General features: G+C 42.8%; 1 protein-coding gene across 2 annotated transcripts in view; it reads left to right on the top strand.

Annotated features, from left to right (window-relative positions):
• agrn (agrin) overlaps positions 1–20,044 on the top strand; it is a 258,804-nt gene that overhangs the window by 88,005 nt on the left and 150,755 nt on the right. The window contains exons 1-2 of one of the 2 annotated variants that reach the window (XM_067591516.1): positions 9,869–12,157; positions 16,156–16,194. In XM_067591516.1, the coding sequence (XP_067447617.1) occupies positions 11,992–12,157; positions 16,156–16,194 (205 nt within the window). In that variant the 5' untranslated portion in view covers positions 9,869–11,991. Of the gene's footprint in view, positions 1–9,868; positions 12,158–16,155; positions 16,195–20,044 lie in introns of those variants that run through there. The other variant, XM_067591515.1, reaches the window with a different exon arrangement.

Below are 20,044 nucleotides of genomic sequence, written 5' to 3'. Positions count from 1 at the left end.
TAGAAAAATTAACGTTATGTTTTTTAAAATCTGCTTTGCTCCTTTAGGATGCAATCTACCTTCTGTACCTGTACCTTCACCTTTGTCGACACTAGTTAGGAGCTAAAATTGAGGCCAATCACCAGTGAAATTGAGGTTTTTCTGCCGTGACCCAGCATCAGAAAGAATGATACTTTATTGATCCCTGTAGAGAAATTTTCTTTTCTCTTGAATCCTTAAAGATGGAGGTCAGAGGTCAGACTCAGACACAGGACAGCACCCAAGAGTTGGATGCAATAAAATACCAAGGACACTTGAGCAACAGGCAAGATGTTATGTCAGTGCCAGAGTTTTAAGCTGGGTTTACGGTCTCGATGAGTGAGGCAATTGACTTCATAGATGTGAACAGATAAACAGGAGGTCATGAAAGTCCTATAAACTGGCTCATGCAGAAATCACTTTTTTCCTGCTCTTAAACTTTGTTTAAAGAACGACTTATGTAACATCATTTTTTTCCACCGTCTTGTCCTTTTTTTTTCCTGCAAATTTTAGTAGTCCATTTATTTTAACCCTGCAGCACCTTGTGGCATTTGAAGGAAGAAATGTGTCTGCCTGTCTCTATATTTTTCTCTGCCATGTGCGTGAATGCCAAGTCATTCTGCTTATCTTGTGCCAATGTGTGTGTATGTGTTTGAGTCTCAGAACATTGTGTGTCTGGAAAGGAGGCAGGCAAGCCTTGTGGATGACATAGAGCCGGTCTCAGGGTTATAGGAGGGTACATTGTTGTCTGTCAGCTGGCCAGTCTGACGGTGGTTCTTTACCGGGTACTTTCTGCTCTCTACAGCTGGTAATGGTCTTATTTCCTGGTTCTGGCTTCTTTCTGACTTTTAACCACCTTTGGCAGCAGTGACCCTGCTGACCCCTGAGCTCAGGATACAGCAGCACAGACTAACAGGACAATCCAGTTTTTTACAGTTTTGGTACTGATACCAGAATTTTTTTTCACCTTTTTTTTTTTTTTTTATCTTACTTTGAGGAATATTAATGGTTAATAATTATACATGAATATAATTGTTGGTTTGTACAAAACCATTTTCTCATTTAACCAAAGAAGCCACAATTTGAACAAGCTCTGTTCAACATTTTTCCCTAATAAAACACTGTTTAATTGGTGAAATATTGATTTAAAATAAGAACTGTCTAGTCATAGAGTAGGTAAACAAGATAATGAAGGTGACCAGACATTTGATGATAGCTTTGGGTACACTCTCAAAATTGTTCCTATGGACACAGTTCAGTCGGTAGCAAAAAGTTTGGATGAATTGACCATTATTTACTCAAGAAAATGTCACAAAATGTCACAAAATCATGAAAAATGTCTACAGAGTTACATATTTAAATTGCTTGGTCTGTCAGACAAACAGTCCAAAGATATTTAATTTACAAAAATATCAATAACTTAAAGATGAAATGGATTATCAAAAGTGTTGTTGATACATTTTCTGTTGATTCAGTAATCCATTAATCAGTATGCACATTAAAATCACCAGTCACAAGTTCCATTTATCTACAACTCCTGGTTGGATCCATTTACAAATGTTTTTTTTTTTCCCGTTATATAATTCCTGCATGCATTCTTCATGGATCGGTCTCAATTCATTCGCACCTGGACGCTAATATTCAGTGTACCTTGTGCACATTTACACCTGACGTTAATCTGTTTTTGCTCCATCAGAATAAAACCCTCCATACACAGGATGCATTTTAATACTAGGTGCTAAGCGGGTCATTCGTTTCCTGACCGTGATTGCAGCCAGAAAACAGCTATTTCGTCATTGTGGCACCATATTTTCATTAAGCTTCTACTTCAAGCACAGAGCCTTGTCTGACTGCACTCTTATCAAAAGGAACTGGAATTATTTACTAGGAGGAAAAAAGGAATAGCACAGAAGCTGTCTTGTTTGAAAGAATAACTTGAGCGCATGCCTTCTGATTAGCCATATAAATAATTTATAGCTGTTTCATTTATGGGCTGCATCTCAACAAGGGGGTATTGCTCGCCAATTAATATTCCCTCTCTGTCTTCTATCTGAGAAGATCCAGCTCGACGGGCAGCCAGCAGCCAATGACGGGCAGAGAGAGAAGGAAAAAGAAAAAGAAGTGGAAGGGAACGAGTTCATTACTGTAAATGCAAATGAAAGGGTCCCAGTTTATAATAGCTTGTCACTGTCAGCTTTGATGTCAGAAAGCCGATCAGGCAAATCTGCTTGTGTACAGTATGTATATGTCACAGCAATGTATGTTGATCCGCCATGCCATAGTTACACAAAGGTAAAGGCAGCAGCAATTATATGTTCTGAAAAAGCAGGATTATTGGTGTAGAACACAAGGGATTTGCTGTACAGAACATAAGGCCTTTGATGGAGCGGGAATCTAAAATAGAATATTTCTAGCTCAACGTGCATAATGACAGTGTTCTGCTTCAGACAAGCTGCTCATTAAATAACAGAAACCTTTTATTTGCAAGAAGTGTTAAAGAATGTTTCATTTTCTGTCTTGGCATTGTTCCTCCTCTGTGGGCAGCAGCATATCCCCACACGGCCTTAGCATTGTTAGCTTTTGAAACTACACTTCCTTGCATCTCTGACTTTTTAACATTTGTTTTAACTTGCTGAATGGTGATAATAAGGGCTTCCACGCAGTTCTCCTCGCATTTTTTCACTCCTCCTCTCGGTGCTAAAACGATACACGAGTGCTGGTAGTGATACCGAAGTAGTGCTTTTTTCAATGCCTGATGGTATGTACAGACTGAACACAGTGAATTCTAAAGGCGTAAAAAGTCAGTGTAAAGACACATAAATAGATAGAAAAGTCAAGTGAGGGCATGTTCATGCTTGTATAAAATCTGTCACACAAACACAGCACAGCCATTGCTAACAACAGCTAACATCTGTACATTGGTTGGACTGCAGAAACACTCCAACTAACTACATTTACTCAAGTACCGAAGCACAGTTTTGAGGTACTTGTACTTTACTTGAGTATTTCCATTTGATGCCTCTTTATACTTCCACTCCACTATATTTCAGAGGGAAATATTGTACTTTCTACTCCACTACATTTATTTGACAGCTTTAGTTACTGTTCAGATGAAGATTTGACGCAATAGATAATATAACAAGCTTTTAAAATACAACACAATGTTAAAGATGAAACCAGTGGTTTCCAACCTTTTGGGCTTTTGATGTCTTACAGAAAGCAGTGTGTAGTCAGGGACACATTTCAGATGTCTATGAGTTGTTAACAGCTCCACCAAATAGTGATATTTCCCTTGAAACTTCTCACATTTTTTAACTTCAGTAAATGTTCAAATGATTCAATATTTCACCAAAAATCAAAGATTACAGAAAAAGTCCAAAAACTGAAAATAGATTTGTGTATCAGAACTTTGTTTTTTCTTCTTTCCTCTCCCATTAATCATCTCAAAACCCCTCCGATTTATCTTGTGACCTTTTGATGTGGCCCAACCACATCACATAGGTTGGGAACCACTGGATTAAACTAGCTAACTGTATATAAAGTAGATCAAACTAGCTCCACCTCCAGCAGCTACAACAGTAACATGCTGCTCTAACACTGATGCCTCAGTATTAATAATCTAATGATGTCATATATAATAATAAATTAGTCAGAGGAACCAAACCACTACTATTAGTACTTTTACTTAAGAAAATGATCTGAATACTTCTTCTACCACTGTCAGTATATACTCAGCTCTACTTGTGCGTGTATTCACCTTCTGTCCACACCAATGCAAGGAAAGCTACCGTAGTGGTGGGAATTGGCCTTGTTGAAAGGACAGCTCTCAACTCATAATGACTGGTCATCACGAGTCTCCCGCTGCTTCCTCCGCATGATGGGGCCAGTGTGACTTGGCCAGTTCCCCGTGACAGATGGCTGACTTGGCCAGAGACTGACATCTATATCATCCTTCAGCTCCATCAGCCTTGCCCTTCCTGTGTAAAGGCTGTCAGAGCCAGCCACTCCTCTGATTTCCCCGCTCCTAGCTTTCCTGCACTGCTGCCACAATTGGTTCCATATGCCAGCCACATGGAGAAGTGTCACTCTCCACTAGCTCTGCATGCAGCGGCCAAGCTCCCTGGTTGTTCTTTCTCCTCCTCCCACCTTTTCCTTCACTTGTCACTCTCCGTTTTCCCATTTTGTTCTCTTTCTCTCATTATTTTGCTGTCTGTGCCCGTCGATTGGAATAATTTCCTACATGGCTATTAAGGGGAAAATGTTGGTTCTGAAGACTTGAATAAACAGGGCAAGGCAGTGGAGCGGAGAGGATATTACATCCTGTAATCATTATTGTTATGGGTGGTGATGTGCAGGAGGGGCTGGCAAAAAAATCAGAGCTGGCTAATAACGAGTTACTCCTTCCTGAATGAGTTTCTTTTCATTTAGAGAACCAGTGAAAAAGGAAGGAGGAGGGTCAGTGGGCAGAAGGCCTGAGAACATCAGCCCTCAGGCTAGGACTGGCGTCTTCTAGCTCAAGACGAGCCCCGAGGCGAGGAATATCATCCTCACCATGTGAGAGGGAACTGAATGTCCAGCAGTGGACAGGTCCTGGATCAGGCCCCAGGCTAAGCGCTGGCTCAGAGGAGGCTAAAAAAGCAGGTCATGGCAGTGTGCGACGGAGTGGGAAGACAAGGCTAATGTGGCCAGAAGTGTTGAGTGTGGACAGGTGGATCATATTGAGTGGGGGCTCCTCTGTGAGTGGCTAAACAGTATCAGCTGGAGAACATGTTAGCATCTAAGAAAAGTCACAGATCAGGTCCACTGCTGAAATGCCAGATTTTAAGATGAGCACTGTGGTCCACAGATTTGTGAACGTTACATGTTCAGCTGTGGGCAGCATTTCACTGCTTCCAATGTCATAGTGTACCCAAGTTGACACCAGATACTGGGAGATGTGTCACATCGTGAGTCACATTGTGTGGAGCCCACCCAGTGTGGGAACTCTCATTCACACGTATGCTGCACAATAGTGTCATCATCCGCTGAGTCAGAAACATTTTGACTTTGACACAACATGAAGTTTATTATCTAAGTATTCAATGCTACTAAAATATGATGGCAAAGGAGAGAAATCATCAAGTCATGTCTCTACATTTCTAAATAAGTATTGTCAAAAAGTGCAATATTTGACTGCTAGCATCAGCTTTCACAACCATTTTATTTATTTCATATTTATCTTGTGTGAGGCCACTGAGTTCTGCTCCAGAAAGGTCGTACAGCAACAAAGTTGAAACTGGCTCAACTTTTGCCGCAAGGCAGTGCAACATCATCTGCAAGGTCAAACAAATATGTGCACATTATTTGTGATGTGAAATTCTGTTTATCTGGCTATTATTGCAATGTAATAACTTTCCAGAGCTCCAGAGAAAATCCTTCCTTGTAGTTTGATGAACTGCTGTGCAGTGTTTTAGCACCTTTAAACTCATGGATCTATTACTCATACTGACCTTCCTGCATCGTATTCGATCGTGTTACTTGTGACTGAAACAGCACTCCCCCACCAATGCGCCCAATTAAAAAAAAAACAGGGCTGTTTTTGGTCCGAACAACCAATTAGAAAGCATTCAACCACTATGGCAGTGTCTTTTGGAAGAATGGCGTTTGGAGAATCTATGTCAAAGAGCACTGAAGCTGTTCTGGAGGGTTGTGGTGTCCAAACACCTCACTAAGACATTTAATGTTGCTGTTTCTTTGAATTTTTCACCTATCTGGAGTTGAAATGTAATTTCATCTTGCAGATTGTGAAACAAATATTGAACATCTTAATCAGTACTGATGTTTGGTTGTCATGATAACACTAATCAGAGAAGCATCATCCCTCATCATCATCTGTCCTTGTAGCTCCCACTCTTTTTTTTGAGTCCCAGTTCCGCAGAGTTTAATGCTGTTAGCCATGCACAGCTGTGAGAGGCCCTGGCCTCCTCTTTGCTGGAAGAGGACTGTGCAGTATGAAGGCCTGATGACTGGGAAGTCTGGGAATCTGCTGGGTGGTGTAGTGAAGTCTGACTTATGATGATTGGAGTTAATACCGTAGCGAGACAATTGGCCCACCTGCTAGCATCTCTCCGCTGTATATCCCACTGGGCGAGGAGTCTGGGCTTTCCTCCACAAGCCCGGCTGCACGGCTCGATGCACATGAAGAATTCAACATGGCCTTCTGATGTCGACCTAATGTCCCTGAAAGCTGAATTTGTTGCCTTAAATACATACTTGACTGTGGAATTAGATGCATTTATAAGACGTGTCACTCCACTGGTATTTTGTGGGGCAGCGGGACCACATAAACACATGCCAAGAAATCACTCGCAATAGCTCCTAATTCAGGTTCGAGATGCCGTCGGCTGAAATAACCCTTATTGCAGCAGATTTCTCATTATCAATACATAAAATGCACCAAAACAAAATAAAACACAATATGACAAATAATGCAGTAAATTATCTTGGAAATGAGGCGCACATGAATAGTCGAGTGGGCCAGTAGACAGGCTTTAGTACAAGCAATTACCAAATCCGTTCTAAATTTTAACAGACTCATCAACATCATTAAAACCCTCATTTACAATGGACAGCAGGAAAGGATGATCTCTAATGCCATTAGTGAAGGCAACAGCTTCGCTTTTGATAGCTCCTGCTTTGAAAAATGGACAGAATCCCTCTCTAATGGGGAGTTTGGTGTATTCATCAACAGAGATTTTTTCATACACTCTAATGCACAAAGCTGTTGTTGTCGCATTTAGCGTTACATCTTTACACCGTTTTTCCCAAACAGATAGGAAAAATGGTGAATATGCATCAGCACAACAACTCCTTCTTACGCCCTAATCCAGGAGTTCTGTGTGTGTGTGTGCGTTTCAGAAAGTATTTTACTCAAAGTCAGACAGAAAATGAAGCCTGTAATTTTATCAAAACAGGTTGAATGACTTCGTTTTGTATTCATTTTTATCAGTTCTGAGCCAGAAAAATGCTGTTTTCTGAGAAATTTATCCCTTGGGTGCTTAGTAACCTTTACCATCTCTGACAAGTTACTCTCTGAGAACTGTTAAAATGTTGTTAATGCAAATTTGATATTCAGGTCTTTGATTCCTGCCTGTAGCAAAGAGTTGTTTAAGTTCTGCAGATGTTTTGCTTCGCCACAGGGTAAGCATGATGCATACTGTATCGCCTCTTTAAAATCACCTAATTATATCAAATCTACATTTAGTTTATAACTTTCAAAATCTTTAAAATATAGACCTTTAGAGGATTGGTACATTTAACTTGTTTAGTTTAGAAAACTCTTACAGACACACTGATAAAGTGCTTTTAAATACAAAACAGTGCTGACTGGATACCATCTATCATTGCAGAGTTGTATTACAGCATGCGGTCTGACCTCTGAGCCTGTGGCAACGCAGCTGGAATGTAGCTTGTATGTGAAATATATAAAGATGATGCAAAAAGAGGGAAAATCTCTCCTTTTTCTCCTTTAATGTTGGTTGTTTTTTTTAAGTAAATCTCAAAGGTAACGGTCTCTTTTTTTTTTTTTACATGATAATCTTTTTTGGCCTTTTGGAGGAGAAATTTTGATGCGGCACAGCCAACAGCTGTTTTCTCTTAGATCAATTAGATCAACACCAGCCAGCCAGAAGACCGGGATGTGTGCTGGGCTACACAAACACACACACACGCACACACACACACACACACACACACACGCACACACACACACACCTTGATTGAAGCATCAATGTCAATCAGTTATTGAACTTGACAAATTTCTCATCCTGTGCATATGCACTCACACACACTCACACACACACACACACACACACACACACACACACATCAACTTTTTTACTCCTGCCACATCATTAAACAAGAGAGCAGCTCCTTCGGCTCATTAATGGAAATTGCCATTTCAAAGGCTTCAGAGAGAGATGTTAACCTTGTGCGATACTTGTGGCATTAAAAATGGATCAAAGGAGATGAGCTTTGATGTCGATGGGTCGTGGCAGCAGAGCGGAGTGCCCGGCTGACTCCCTACTGCCCTCTGCTGGCAGGATTTGGCATTTCATTCACCGTCACAAGTTGTGGTGCCATGGTGTAATGCACTTCTGTGTATTGTAATTGGTTTAACCTCACGCTGCACCCAAAAATTCCCCACTTGTTGAGACAATACGCGTGATTCTAAAAAAACACTATTGTAGATAAAAGGAGAAGGAGACAAAAAAAAAGAGGCAGTAAATAAGACAGCAGCTGTTTCCTTTTTCTTTTCAGTCAGTCAGTCCATCAATCAGGTTTTGTTATGCAATGTGAGAGCTGATGTGGGTTGTCTGGGGTTTCGTGTCTGAAAAGAGCAGCAAGGATGGAGGTACTTCTGTTTGGATGGCGTTGCTGATGGGGGGGGGGGGGGGGGGGGGTGAACTCTTGACCCTCAGTGGGCAGTTTGAAAACCCGGGTCCCTCTTGTATTAGAGTCTCCCCCACAGAGCTCAGCTCCAGCCTGGGAATGAACACAAGGGCGTTCCAAATAGATAAATTACAAGATCACCTACCTGTGTGTGTGTGTGTGTGTGTGTGTGAGGGTATACTATAGTCAGGAGTGTGTATCCAAGTTGCGTAAGCTCGCAGGTTGAAAACAGATAGAGACAAAAAAGACAGAAGGATCCATTTTGCTGTGTGTATGTGCTAGTTTCTATCAGACAGAAAAGGCAATTGTGTGTGCATTCATGCAATTCCTCTGTGGATGCAGAGACTGTGTGCACCACTGTCAGTGCGTATATGTGTGCACGCCCTTGTGTTAAGCGCAGAGTGGGGGGGGAGTGAACGGCAGAGATGGAGATGGAGACACAGATAGAGAGAGAGAGAGAGAGAGAGAGAGTGAAAAAAAAAAAACATAAATAATTGATGATAGATACTGCCTTGCATCTGCCGCCTGCTGCCGTTGAGTTTGTTCTAAGTAGATATTGATGCAGGGTCTTGCTAAAACACAGCGTAACCACCCCTTCTATTCTGACCTCATTATTACATTAGACAGGAATAATGCACTGCTTTTAAAAAAGGGCAAAAAATGACATGCTATGAAATAGATGCAAATGTCTCCGCTCAGATCATTCGCCAGATCAGCTGAATATTTTTTTTTGCCACATTATTTAACACAAGAGGGAAAAAAAGAACTTATTCCTAGTTATCATGGAAGTCAGTCCGAAAAAAAAAAGATCCAAATGGGATTGTTAATTAATTGAATATTGGCTTGTTAGTGTGGGACGCGTGTGTGGAGTTTCTCAGGCTCAGTTCTGTACTGGATACGCATATAGGTCAAAAACAAATGGGTAAGGCTGTTTGGAGAGACTGGATATGTGATTGACTTTAATGTATTTAAGTTTTTGCTCTCTCCCTCCCTCTGCAGGCCTATTTTCTCTCAGTTTGCCTCATTAAATCTTTGTGAAAATTTTCCAGCTCTTGTGGAAGAGACTTTCTTTTGATTAGGCTATAAACAAATGGAGGAGTTGGTTGACATCTCCTAAGACCGTGGCCCTCTTTTGTTTTGCTGCTGCACTGTTGCTGCCCCCCCCCCCACCCCCCTCCCTGCTCTGACAGGACTCGAGTACTATTCCCCAAAGCCTTTATTCTCGCATGTTTTCTTTTTTTTTTTTTTTTTTTTCCCAGTTCCCTCACCCAACTCCAACCCCTCCTCCCTTCTGCCTTTGTTAAAGACGGCCCCTCATCCACTCCCCCCACCTCTCTCTCTCTCTCTCTCTCTCTCTCTCATGCACTATCTCTCTCGCTCTCTCATTATGCGCTCATCCGTTCCGCTGGCTGAGGGCTGAGAGAGAAGCGCTCAGGAGGAGAGTGTTTTGGAAACCACCGACACACTGCTGTTGTTTTCTCAAAAACAACGAAAAGGTGGACCGAAGTGTCAGGAGCTGCTTTTCCTTTTGCCAACACTCCTCCTCCCTCTGGTTTACTTCCCTCTCTCTCTCTCTCTCTCTCTCTCTCTATTGCTGTGTCTGTGCACTGACTTCTCTCATTGACTCACTCCTCCCTGCTTCAGCTGGCTGACTGAGTGCGCTGACACTGGGACCACTACCTGCTGCCTGGGGATTAAGCGCGCTATGAATACCCAGAGCCTAATTTGTTGTTTTGGCTGCCAGTGAATGTTGGATCCCCTCAGAGGAGAAGCTGGAGCATAAATCCTCGTGGCCAGGACACTGGGAGCGCCTCTGGACTAAGACAACCCAGTGAAAAAGGGACTGGATGCTTGAGGAAGCGTATTAAAAGAGACGACAAACCGAGGAAAGAGAGAAAAGACTGGACAAGTTGTTTCCTGAAAGGGAAAAAAAAAAAATAGAAGGAGCTAATTCAACCCACCGCTTACGAGGATAAGGATGCAATGAGAACCTTTTCCTCTCATTATTTGGTTGGGATTCTCTGTCACGGTGCTGACATGAGAGAAGAAAGCCCTACAAATCTCCACCTTGTGCTTCTTGGTTGATTTCTGATCACACAGATTTCTCTCCTTTTCTTTCTACGAGTTAATTCATTCAGAGTGTTCTCTGTGTTTTACTGCTCATCCGTAGCTGCTCGGTGGAGAAGACAGTTCTGCACTGACAGGTCGAGCGGGACTGCAATTGTTCTCCCCCTACAACTTTTTCCCCCTTTTCCACCTCTTCTTCAGACCCGCTTTCGAGCCCCAGCGCACCAACGGGCTGGGGGGTTGGCTGCCTTACCCCGCTCCACGAGACTGGCCGGGAAAAAAGGTTATTGAGCCGAGGAGGAGTGGCAGGCACGCAGGAGAGGAGGGGAGGAAAAACAAACCATACCCGTGGTCCCGGGAGCATATGGTTTAGCGAGAGGCAGCCAGCTGCTTTCCAGCCATCCTGCTAATCACGCTACAGCAGATACAAGTTGCTCCGGTGATGTGTCAGGTTTGGACGGATTTTACGTGCTGTGGTCATATATCTCTTCACCGTGACAGAAGCCAAAGGAGCCAGTCCACTGGATACAAAGAAGCAGTTGTGTTGAGTTAGGGGAGTAAATCATTGCTCATGAGAGCAGCTAACCCTCGTTGTCCCGACCGGCAACAGCCACAGGGAGGCAAAAGAAGATGCTCGGCTGTCACCTCTTAGGGGAATACTTGTGACACATTTTGTTGGTGAGCACCAGACCTTGGCTTGGTTTGTAAAGGCTTTTGACAAGGAAAGGAGGGGGGAGTGCTTGAGGAGTCGGTATCCCCGGACCCCTCTCATGTCCGACTAATTACCAGTCAGGGTCACTGGGAAAAAAAAAAAGAAGAGAGGATTCCTTTTGTGGATTTACTGTCGGTCTGCAGTGGAAGTTTTTCGTGTGGATATCTGACAATCCAAAACACCTGAATCCTCACGCATGAATCTGTGGCTTAGGTGCCTCTCACACACATACATGCCAAACGCGCACTAACACACACATTTACAAACACATTATCACCACCCACTTAAATCCACACACATATTTTCACAAGTGTAAACCAAATTCACGACACACACACACACATCCTCACACACGCTGAAAGCCCATTAGTTTGTCTTTCTCCCAACGGGCACAGCAGAATGGAGGTAGTGTGGACAGGTGGGGGGCTGTAGGAGTCCAACATCCCTGTCCCCCCTGTCTGTCCTCTTTTCCCAAATGGATGTTATTATCTTTAAAAATGTGTTGCCTGGAAACCGCTGAAAGCTTGCCGCTGCGATTCTCTGCCAGAAACAGTCACCGGGTCCCCGCCACGGTGCACAGCTGGAACCGCAGCTGAAACAACGACCATTACGCTTTTGCTTTTTTTATTTTTTTCCTCATCTTCATTCGGTGCCCTTACCCCACCGCCATCATTTTTTCCAACGGGTCTTTGGGCACCCCTCGTCGCCCTCCTCGCCCCATCGTCTCCTCCGCCCTGGAGGGGAGGGGGTCATTGGAGTGGACCATGAGTGGGTGCCACTATCCCTCGCCACCGCCAGCAGAGCGGGACCGCAGGTACCAGCACAAGGTGTCCCTGGTGGTGCGTTACTTCATGATCCCCTGCAACATCTGCCTGATCCTGCTGGCCACGTCAACACTGGGCTTTGCCGTGCTCCTGTTCCTCAACAACTGTACGTTTGTTCAACAGAAACACACAACTTCACTGCCTGCACTGTAATCTCACCTAATCCCTGCGCACTTTCATATATATATAGTTTTCATATTTAATGCATGGGTCAGAATGCTTGCAAGAAAATCCAATTCAAATCACCGGCGCAGCCTTTGAGACAGAACTTAGCTGCATAGAAAGGATGCACATACTATATAGTTTTTTGCATTAAATGTCCTTGTTGAAACAAGCAGCCCCCCTCCCCTTAAAGAGCTCACCTGACATCTCATGACAGCCTTATCTGCGGGAAACCAGGACAGTTAAAGTCACATCCCCCCCTTCTTTGATTCTGTGTCTTCAGGCTTTCCAAACTGCTTCATATCTCCTCTCCAAAGCCTTGGCATTTACTTTGAACTGCAGGATGAAGTATTAAACAGCGATTAAATGCCTCTGGCGGATGAAAAAAATGTCTTTTGGCCTGGAAAGCCCCCAACCCTTCCTGTCCTCTGCTCCCAGTGAGCAATCACTGTCTTACTGTATAGGCTATTCAAAGTACAGCGGCTCGTTAAGAGACGGAGACGAACGTTGGTGTTTCTTAGTTACTGGTGGCAATTTTGGGCGTAATAGATTCTGGAGTCATTTGCGTGTGTTTGTCTTCAGTTTCTTACCTTTGTCTGCTTGAGTTGCTGTACAAATGTGTTTCAATACCATAGTTTGAGGAATATAAACCTGCCTTCTCAGTCTTAACACAAGAACTTTGCCTACATAACAAAAACAAGGCTCTGACTAAACATTGGATGCCAACTTTCGATATTTCACCTTTAATAGTGTATTTTTTGTACAGTATTGAGATCTGATGCTCTGACAGGTTCAGCCTTAAAAAAAAGGCTGCTTTCAGAATGACTGCAGAACACAACTTAAGTGCTGCCTCACACACACACACACACACACACCTCCAGGGCTTCCCCTCTACCATTTGCCCGGCTGTGTTAACACTAACTTGTTCGTTCTCCTCACTCTATCTCACACAAGTCTATTTCTGAGTGCTTTGCCGGTATAGACTGTGTTAAAGGTGAAATTCTTATTCAACGCTCCAAAGTGGGCTATTATTTATGCAAGACTTGTGTCACACAATCACTTGCAGATTCTAATAAGTTAGGAAAGGAAATAAGTTAAATAAGCACAATTAACAGCTGCCAGATTTGCATTAAAGTGGTATTTGAGCAACGCTTTGACTAGAGAGGCTCTGTTAATATTTTTCTTTCATGGTCATTGTTCAATGTCAACCCTCTGTTATCACACTGTTGACTTTTCAGCCATGTAGCAGGCAAAGTCCCCGCAGCCAAAGAGGATGCTACTGCATAAGATTCATCTATTTCTCACCTATTTCTGAAACAGCGTCCACCTCTCTGCTAGCTCTCTGTCTTTCATTCATCTTTGTCAGTCTTTCCCTCTCATTCTAATTGCCGGTTGTAGGTGACTGGGCGACGACGGTTCATTTGCAACCTGGTCATGTTATCGAATCAATTTCAGCCAGACAGATTCTATTAGATTTAATACAAACTCAGTTAAAGCGGGCCAATCTTCACCTCTCAGATGACCGAGTGAAAAGAAATGTGCACCGGAGAAATTGATGAAGTGAAAGGGGCTCTATTATGCTGCCAAGAGCCCTCACCATGTGGCCACAAGGACAGCTGGATGGGATTGTGTTAGTGCTGGTAGTGGTGACGTGTGTGTGTGTGTGTGTACATGGTGGGAGGAGTGGTGTTCGAGGAGTCATGCAACTTCAGATTTGCAATTTGTGCACACACACACACACAGAAAAACAGTTTGTACCCCCCCCCCCCAAAAACCCTTCTGCTAGAGCCCACACACAGACACACACACTTTATCATTCTGTATGACTATACATCACCCACACCAAAGAGGAAGGTGACACATACACAGATACATACACACACACGTCTTCCTGCACATGGCTAAATGTCACAGTCAGACACATATTGATTTGCTGAAGATATAGGGTGAATGATGGCCGTGTTGTGACATTCACACAGGCACAGGAACTCACGCAGGCTTTCCCTTGTGCAAAGGGAGATGGGAAACGCTGATATGTTTATGGAAAGACCTTATCTTGTCCTTTCGTTATGGAAATGGGAAGAAATCGTTTAGCTTCGCCCCGGCGTCTCGGCTCACTTTGTACGTCACCTTCTCCGTCGGGCTCTTTCTTATTTCACCTGGTGCGACAATACGTCTGTATCCGCCGCGGATGTTTGTTTGTGTTTGTGTGTGTGTGTGTGTTCAGACGTGCGAGACAGGAAGTGCAGCCTGTGTGGATGTCTGTTTCTGTGTGTGCTCCTTTACACTTTTTAGCAGAACTTCTTCTGTATCTTCCTCATGCCTATTTCTGTTCCCTTCGTTTTATATGTTTTCTCAAAATCCCCCCCAGATGGAAATCAGTTACCGTCATGTCTGACTGGGAAACAGCTTGAGCAGACACTTCATTATTCACCTCTAGCACCAGCCTCGCCGCTCATCTCCCCTCTCCTCATTTTTTCTCTCTCTCTCACACACACACACAGTCTCTCCGTCTCTCTTTCTCCCCCCCGAAGCCCCGGCTGTTGACAAGCAATTTTAAGTGAGCCTAAATTTAAAACTCAGCTGTGTCTCGGGACGCCGACGGGTATCGTAGAAGTCCTGAGAAAGGCTTCAGCGCAGTGGTTGACGGGGCCCCGGGAAAATGTGTTAGCAGGGTAATTGATGTGATGTGTTTTATCTTCCTCATTATCCCTCACCGTGCAGAGACATCGGAGAGATGACTGGCTGGCTACACTTCCTTTCTGAATATGTGTGTGTTGGTGTGTTTGTTCGGCGCAGGCAGCTCTGACAACTCACCAGGGCTCTGCTTAGTGAGTCAGACAGCCGAGTTGACTGCGAGAGTGCAGATGGTGGTTTGAGTTTGGTTGTACTCTGAACTCCGGTGCCCTGGTACACTGTGGCCGGTGTATCATGATCATGTTTGAGGAACACCAAGTCTCCAGGGAAATGATAAGAATCATCCATGTAGATCAATATTTGTGATCAGTGAAGGGTATTTTTTGGTGATTTTGGTGTGTAAGAAATAGATGTAATTAACACAAACTCATGCTTTTGCAAAACTTTGTCTTGCATTACAACTTTTCTTAACATCATGTCAGTCTTTAGCATAAGTGTGAGAATTTGGTGATTTTGGGTTTTGGGTTTCAGACCATTTACTGGACAATATCACTATTTTCCCATATTTTGTTGACATCATGCACTTCCACTGCATAAACTGTTACTGATCCTTTTACATTACCTGGTCGAGTTTGTCTCCAATTTCTAGCATCCAGGTGTCAAAACTGCAAAAGGCTCTGGTTTCATGACATTCGTCCCCTGAGTGTTACTCCACAGTCAGTCATTTGATACTACAGGTCGTGTTTTATGGTTCCCACAACTCAACAAGCCTTACGTCATCGTCTGCTGGGTGTTGACCAAAAGAGTAGCATGATGTCATTTGATATATTGAGAGAAAAAATCCTGATTTATTCTACATATGGTTGCTGGGGGTGGGCTCGTGCATGGGGACCGGGTAAGTTTTCAATGATGTCATCGCTGTTGTGAAATTTCAAATCTTATCTCAAACTTTTCAACCCAAAACAAGAACATATCCCTTTCCCCCTGTGTTCTCCATTCTCATGTGCTCTCATAATATCGAAAGTCATGCAGTGTGGTTTGGGATGAGAGGACCATAGAAATGATGAATGACAAAACAATTATGACACTTCTATCACTGAAATGTAGTCCTGTCGATTAGCTCAGCTGGGTTCCTTTGGGGCCAAGTCACTGTATTAGAATGTGTTAGACAGAAAAGCCTATAGACAGAATGTGCCTCCTTTTTTTTTTGTAGCAACTCAATTACCTGGCCTTTACCCCTGGGATGTCTATGAATCTCCCCAAAACTAAAAACCTATTTCTCTCTCTCTCTTTTATCTCTTACAGACAAACCTCCTCACTTCACACTGGCCCAGGCTCCTGATGGTAAGTCCTCTGTGGTTTCTCACTGCTTGCCTTCATTGACCGCTGGTGTTTTGTTTTTTTTTGGGGTGGGGGGCAGGGGGGGTCCCTGGGAATAATGACCTCGGACAGCAGATCCCTGCCTTTGAAGTGAGCAGCCGTCTGTGCGTTGTGCCAGATTTGACTGTTTGGCTTTTTGTTTCTACACAGTTGGTATGGTAGGCACATGGCCAGGTCTGCTCAGGGCTTTGATGTGAGAAGGATCTTTTGATGACTTGATTTGATCTGCTCCGCACGGCTAGTTGGGCTGATGTTCAATACCTGTTACCACAGCAGCATTCACATCCTTCTGATAGGGTTTAATAGGATAACACCCTGAGTATCCTACATTACTATAGGGTGCTGAGGGTTTGTTGGGCAGTGCCATCACCCCACTTTGTTATCTTGTCCTGTCCCACACGTATAAATCTTTGCACTGTGTGCTGCATTGTTTCAGTTGTTTTCTAGCCCAGTAACACGAGCCGTTAATTAGAAAAGCAACAATTTATTTCTAAAACGGTGGATCTCGGCAAGCTTTAATTGGAGGAAAACAGCTGGTTTTCAAGCTGCTATCATGAATATTTATCAGAGGCAGCACAGTGAGACAGTATTTGATAGACTTTGGTGTTGTATTTTTGTACTGCTCTGACAGACAGTTGGGGATGGACACCTACTAGTTCTGAAGGTATTGTATCATCCTGCTTGTGTGTAGGCTACAAAGCCAGAGGTTTGGAGGGAGAAAACATGAGGAGAAAATGTTTCTAATGATCCCAGCTGATGCTGGGGACAAAAGGCCACAGTGGGGGCTTGCTGAATCTGTTCTTGATAATTGCTCAATCACTCGCCCCATAGGCCAACTTGTTTGGAAAAGCGGTTTGTGAAAGCTGTCAGCTTAAAAAAATGTATCAAATTAGAGGTGGTTTTTGATGAATGTGATTGTCTGGCAGAGTCAGGACAATAGGCTGTTCACTGTCAATGTGAAATGGCTGCAGCATTGGGCTTCAACAAATAATTGTAGTTGATTGGAGCATTTCTCAACTTGCCCTCACCTCAACACCTGAGGATTGTATGAGATGTCTGTTTTTCCCCTTTTGTGCCTCATATCACAAAGCACCGAAGAGTGAATTGCAGTCGGCATAGTTTACAGCAGCCATTTGTTTTTTTTAATTAGTGTGAATACTGACAAGCATTCTTCAAAGCTTTATTTATTATTCTTTTTCTTCTGTACGTTTTTTCGATCATTAACTACTTCTGAATACTTTCAGCCACAGACACCATTCAAATATCAAAATGTTCAGCTCTTTAAGGACTTTGTTTGCTATTACTTTTCTTCTTTCTAGCATATTCCGGTGATTTTTTTTGAAATATAGCAATTTATAATGGAAAGTCCATGGGAGGAATGTCTGAAAGTTGATATCTCAAAAAACTAAAAGTGCTAAAGTATTCATACTTCATGGACAGGTGTCCCATGTGGAAACACGTAACATATTAAACATGGTACCAATAGTGCCACCATGTGGTCAGTTATTACGTGTTTTACGTTTTGGCTAATAACTTGGTACATACCATATTTAGATGACCCTGAAGAAAACTTATGAGTTTGTTTTGGTCACTTGTTGTTTCTAAATTTTTGAAGGTGAGTCGTGATGCATTTAATGGGCCATAACTCTTCAATGCTAAATTTGATTACAACCACATTAGGGAATGTTGTACATACAGCCACACTGCACAAGTGTGTAACATTTGATACAATTCTACCTACAGGGAGTGCTACTGTAATATTTTAACATGATATTTCTGTTAAGAAACTTGGTACAAAGGTTCTCTATGAGAATGTAGATGGCATATTGAAGCATGGCATCAAAAGACCCACCTTGTGGCCATTAGTGAGACGCCACCATACTACTTATTAACTGCCATATCTCCTAAATGTAATATTCCATGGCAACCAAATTAAGCAAAGTTGTACAGATGGGGATGCTGTACAACTCTGTAGCATTTTCAGCAATGCTTTGCGATTTGTCTCAGCTGTCAGCATTCATATGCATTTTCCACAGGAAATGCATTTTCTAGTGACAGATGAAATTGTATTTGACAAATGATTATATCGCACGGAGTGGTCTCTATTTGTCTGTTTTTGAAGCAAATATTGCCATAAAATTTGGCTTTCCACTGGGAGAATGAAAAACAGTATGCAGGCAGTGAAGCAGCCCATTTCTGTCTTCCATTGAATTTTCCTCTACAAAAGAAATAACACCCTGCTTATCGATTGAGCCACTCATTTCCCATGTATTAAAGTTTTTGCTGTCTGAGGGGCACAGTTTGTTTCTGCACTAGTCAACCGTTTAAAAGCTGCTTCTAGCCCTTAATTACATTTCCAATAGTTCTGTGGGCTTTCCATCAGCAGCCTATGCTTTTTTTAATATGCCAAGCAAAACAAAAAGCAAAGTCTCCAATCAGTGGAGTAAGCCTGTCCTGTGGGACACAGTTTCTCTGGGTCATTTAACGCTGGAGAGATTAGTGAGACAATTAGAGTTGGCCCAAATACGACAGTCGGCCACTTTTTGTAGGTTTTAGTAGTGGTTCTGGTGGGAGGGGTGATTTAGAAGATGCTCTAGACCAGGGGGCTAATATAGCTCCGCCATTAGTCAAATCTGCTCCATAGAGCACAGGGCCTGTTCTACTGAACTTGTCCTCAACGCCAAGGACGCTCCACTCCCTGGTACTTAATTACAGAAAATCTTAGACAAGCAGGGTGCGATTTGCCGGGTGGGATGATGGAGATTCCCCCCCCTCTGGTCTTTATATCCCTGCTTCTGCTTAGTTATTTTTATCCAAAAAATGTATAGAAAATTTTTTATCTCGCTCATAGTTATTCATGTTTCTTCACCCATAGACCATATAAAATGTCTAAAATAAAAATAGGCTTTGTTAATAGGCTGTTGCAAACGACAATAAAATCAGAAATGGGCTTTCACTGTGAGCGCTGGCACTCGTGTGACAATAGAGATGACACCGCATCAAGGCGACATGATGACTCAGTAAATGGACCAGGGGTTGCCTCTTTCTCTGCTCGGAGATTTGCAGAGATGTGGGTAAAAGAGAGGCCACATGCTGCGGATGACCCCTCCACAGGAAAGAACAGCCCGTCATCAAAGCAGACTGTTTTCTTAGTCTGACAAGTAGGCATGTACTGTTGCCTATTTATTTTTATGACATGCTATGATTATTTTCTATTCAATATTGAAGTTTGCTGCAAACTGCATAAAGAGCTGAAGTAAACAGTGACTTGCAAGAATTACATAAAGAATTTTGGCAAGTCTGGCCAAGTGGCGCTATCCACAGTGCTGAAAGTAGCGTTGGTGGATTTAATTCTAGCATGTTAAATTAGCATTTAACCTTTCATTTTGTTACATGTGATCACATCTCCAATGTGTCCAGATGAGGAAAGGACCAGGCATGAACTTGACATCACATCACCGAGAGTGAAAATATCGCACTACTTGATGAATTACAAAATAAATAAATAAGTAAAACGGATTAAAATATTTAATATCTGCAAATGCAGTGGTCAAGTTCACATTTCATAATTGTCTTATTAAAGTTCATAATTATTTTATAAATGCTACTGTAACAGCTGCAACTAATAGCCTAATAGGCTCCATACTCTATATAGGCCCACTGTGGTTCTGATTTATTTTCATGAATAAAAACCTTTGCAAAAACATCCCCCCTCTGATTTTCTCACAAATCGTACCCTGCAGACAACATACCAAGGAGTCTGCATTTTTAAACATCCCAGTTTGTCTCTGAACTACCGTTGATGAGGCGTCCT

Source organism: Thunnus thynnus, chromosome 6, assembly GCF_963924715.1.
Source record: "Thunnus thynnus chromosome 6, fThuThy2.1, whole genome shotgun sequence".
In the NCBI taxonomy this organism is placed as follows: domain Eukaryota; kingdom Metazoa; phylum Chordata; class Actinopteri; order Scombriformes; family Scombridae; genus Thunnus; species Thunnus thynnus.
The sequence above is the reverse complement of the archived record's forward strand: the minus strand, read 5'-3'. Positions and strand labels throughout refer to the sequence as shown.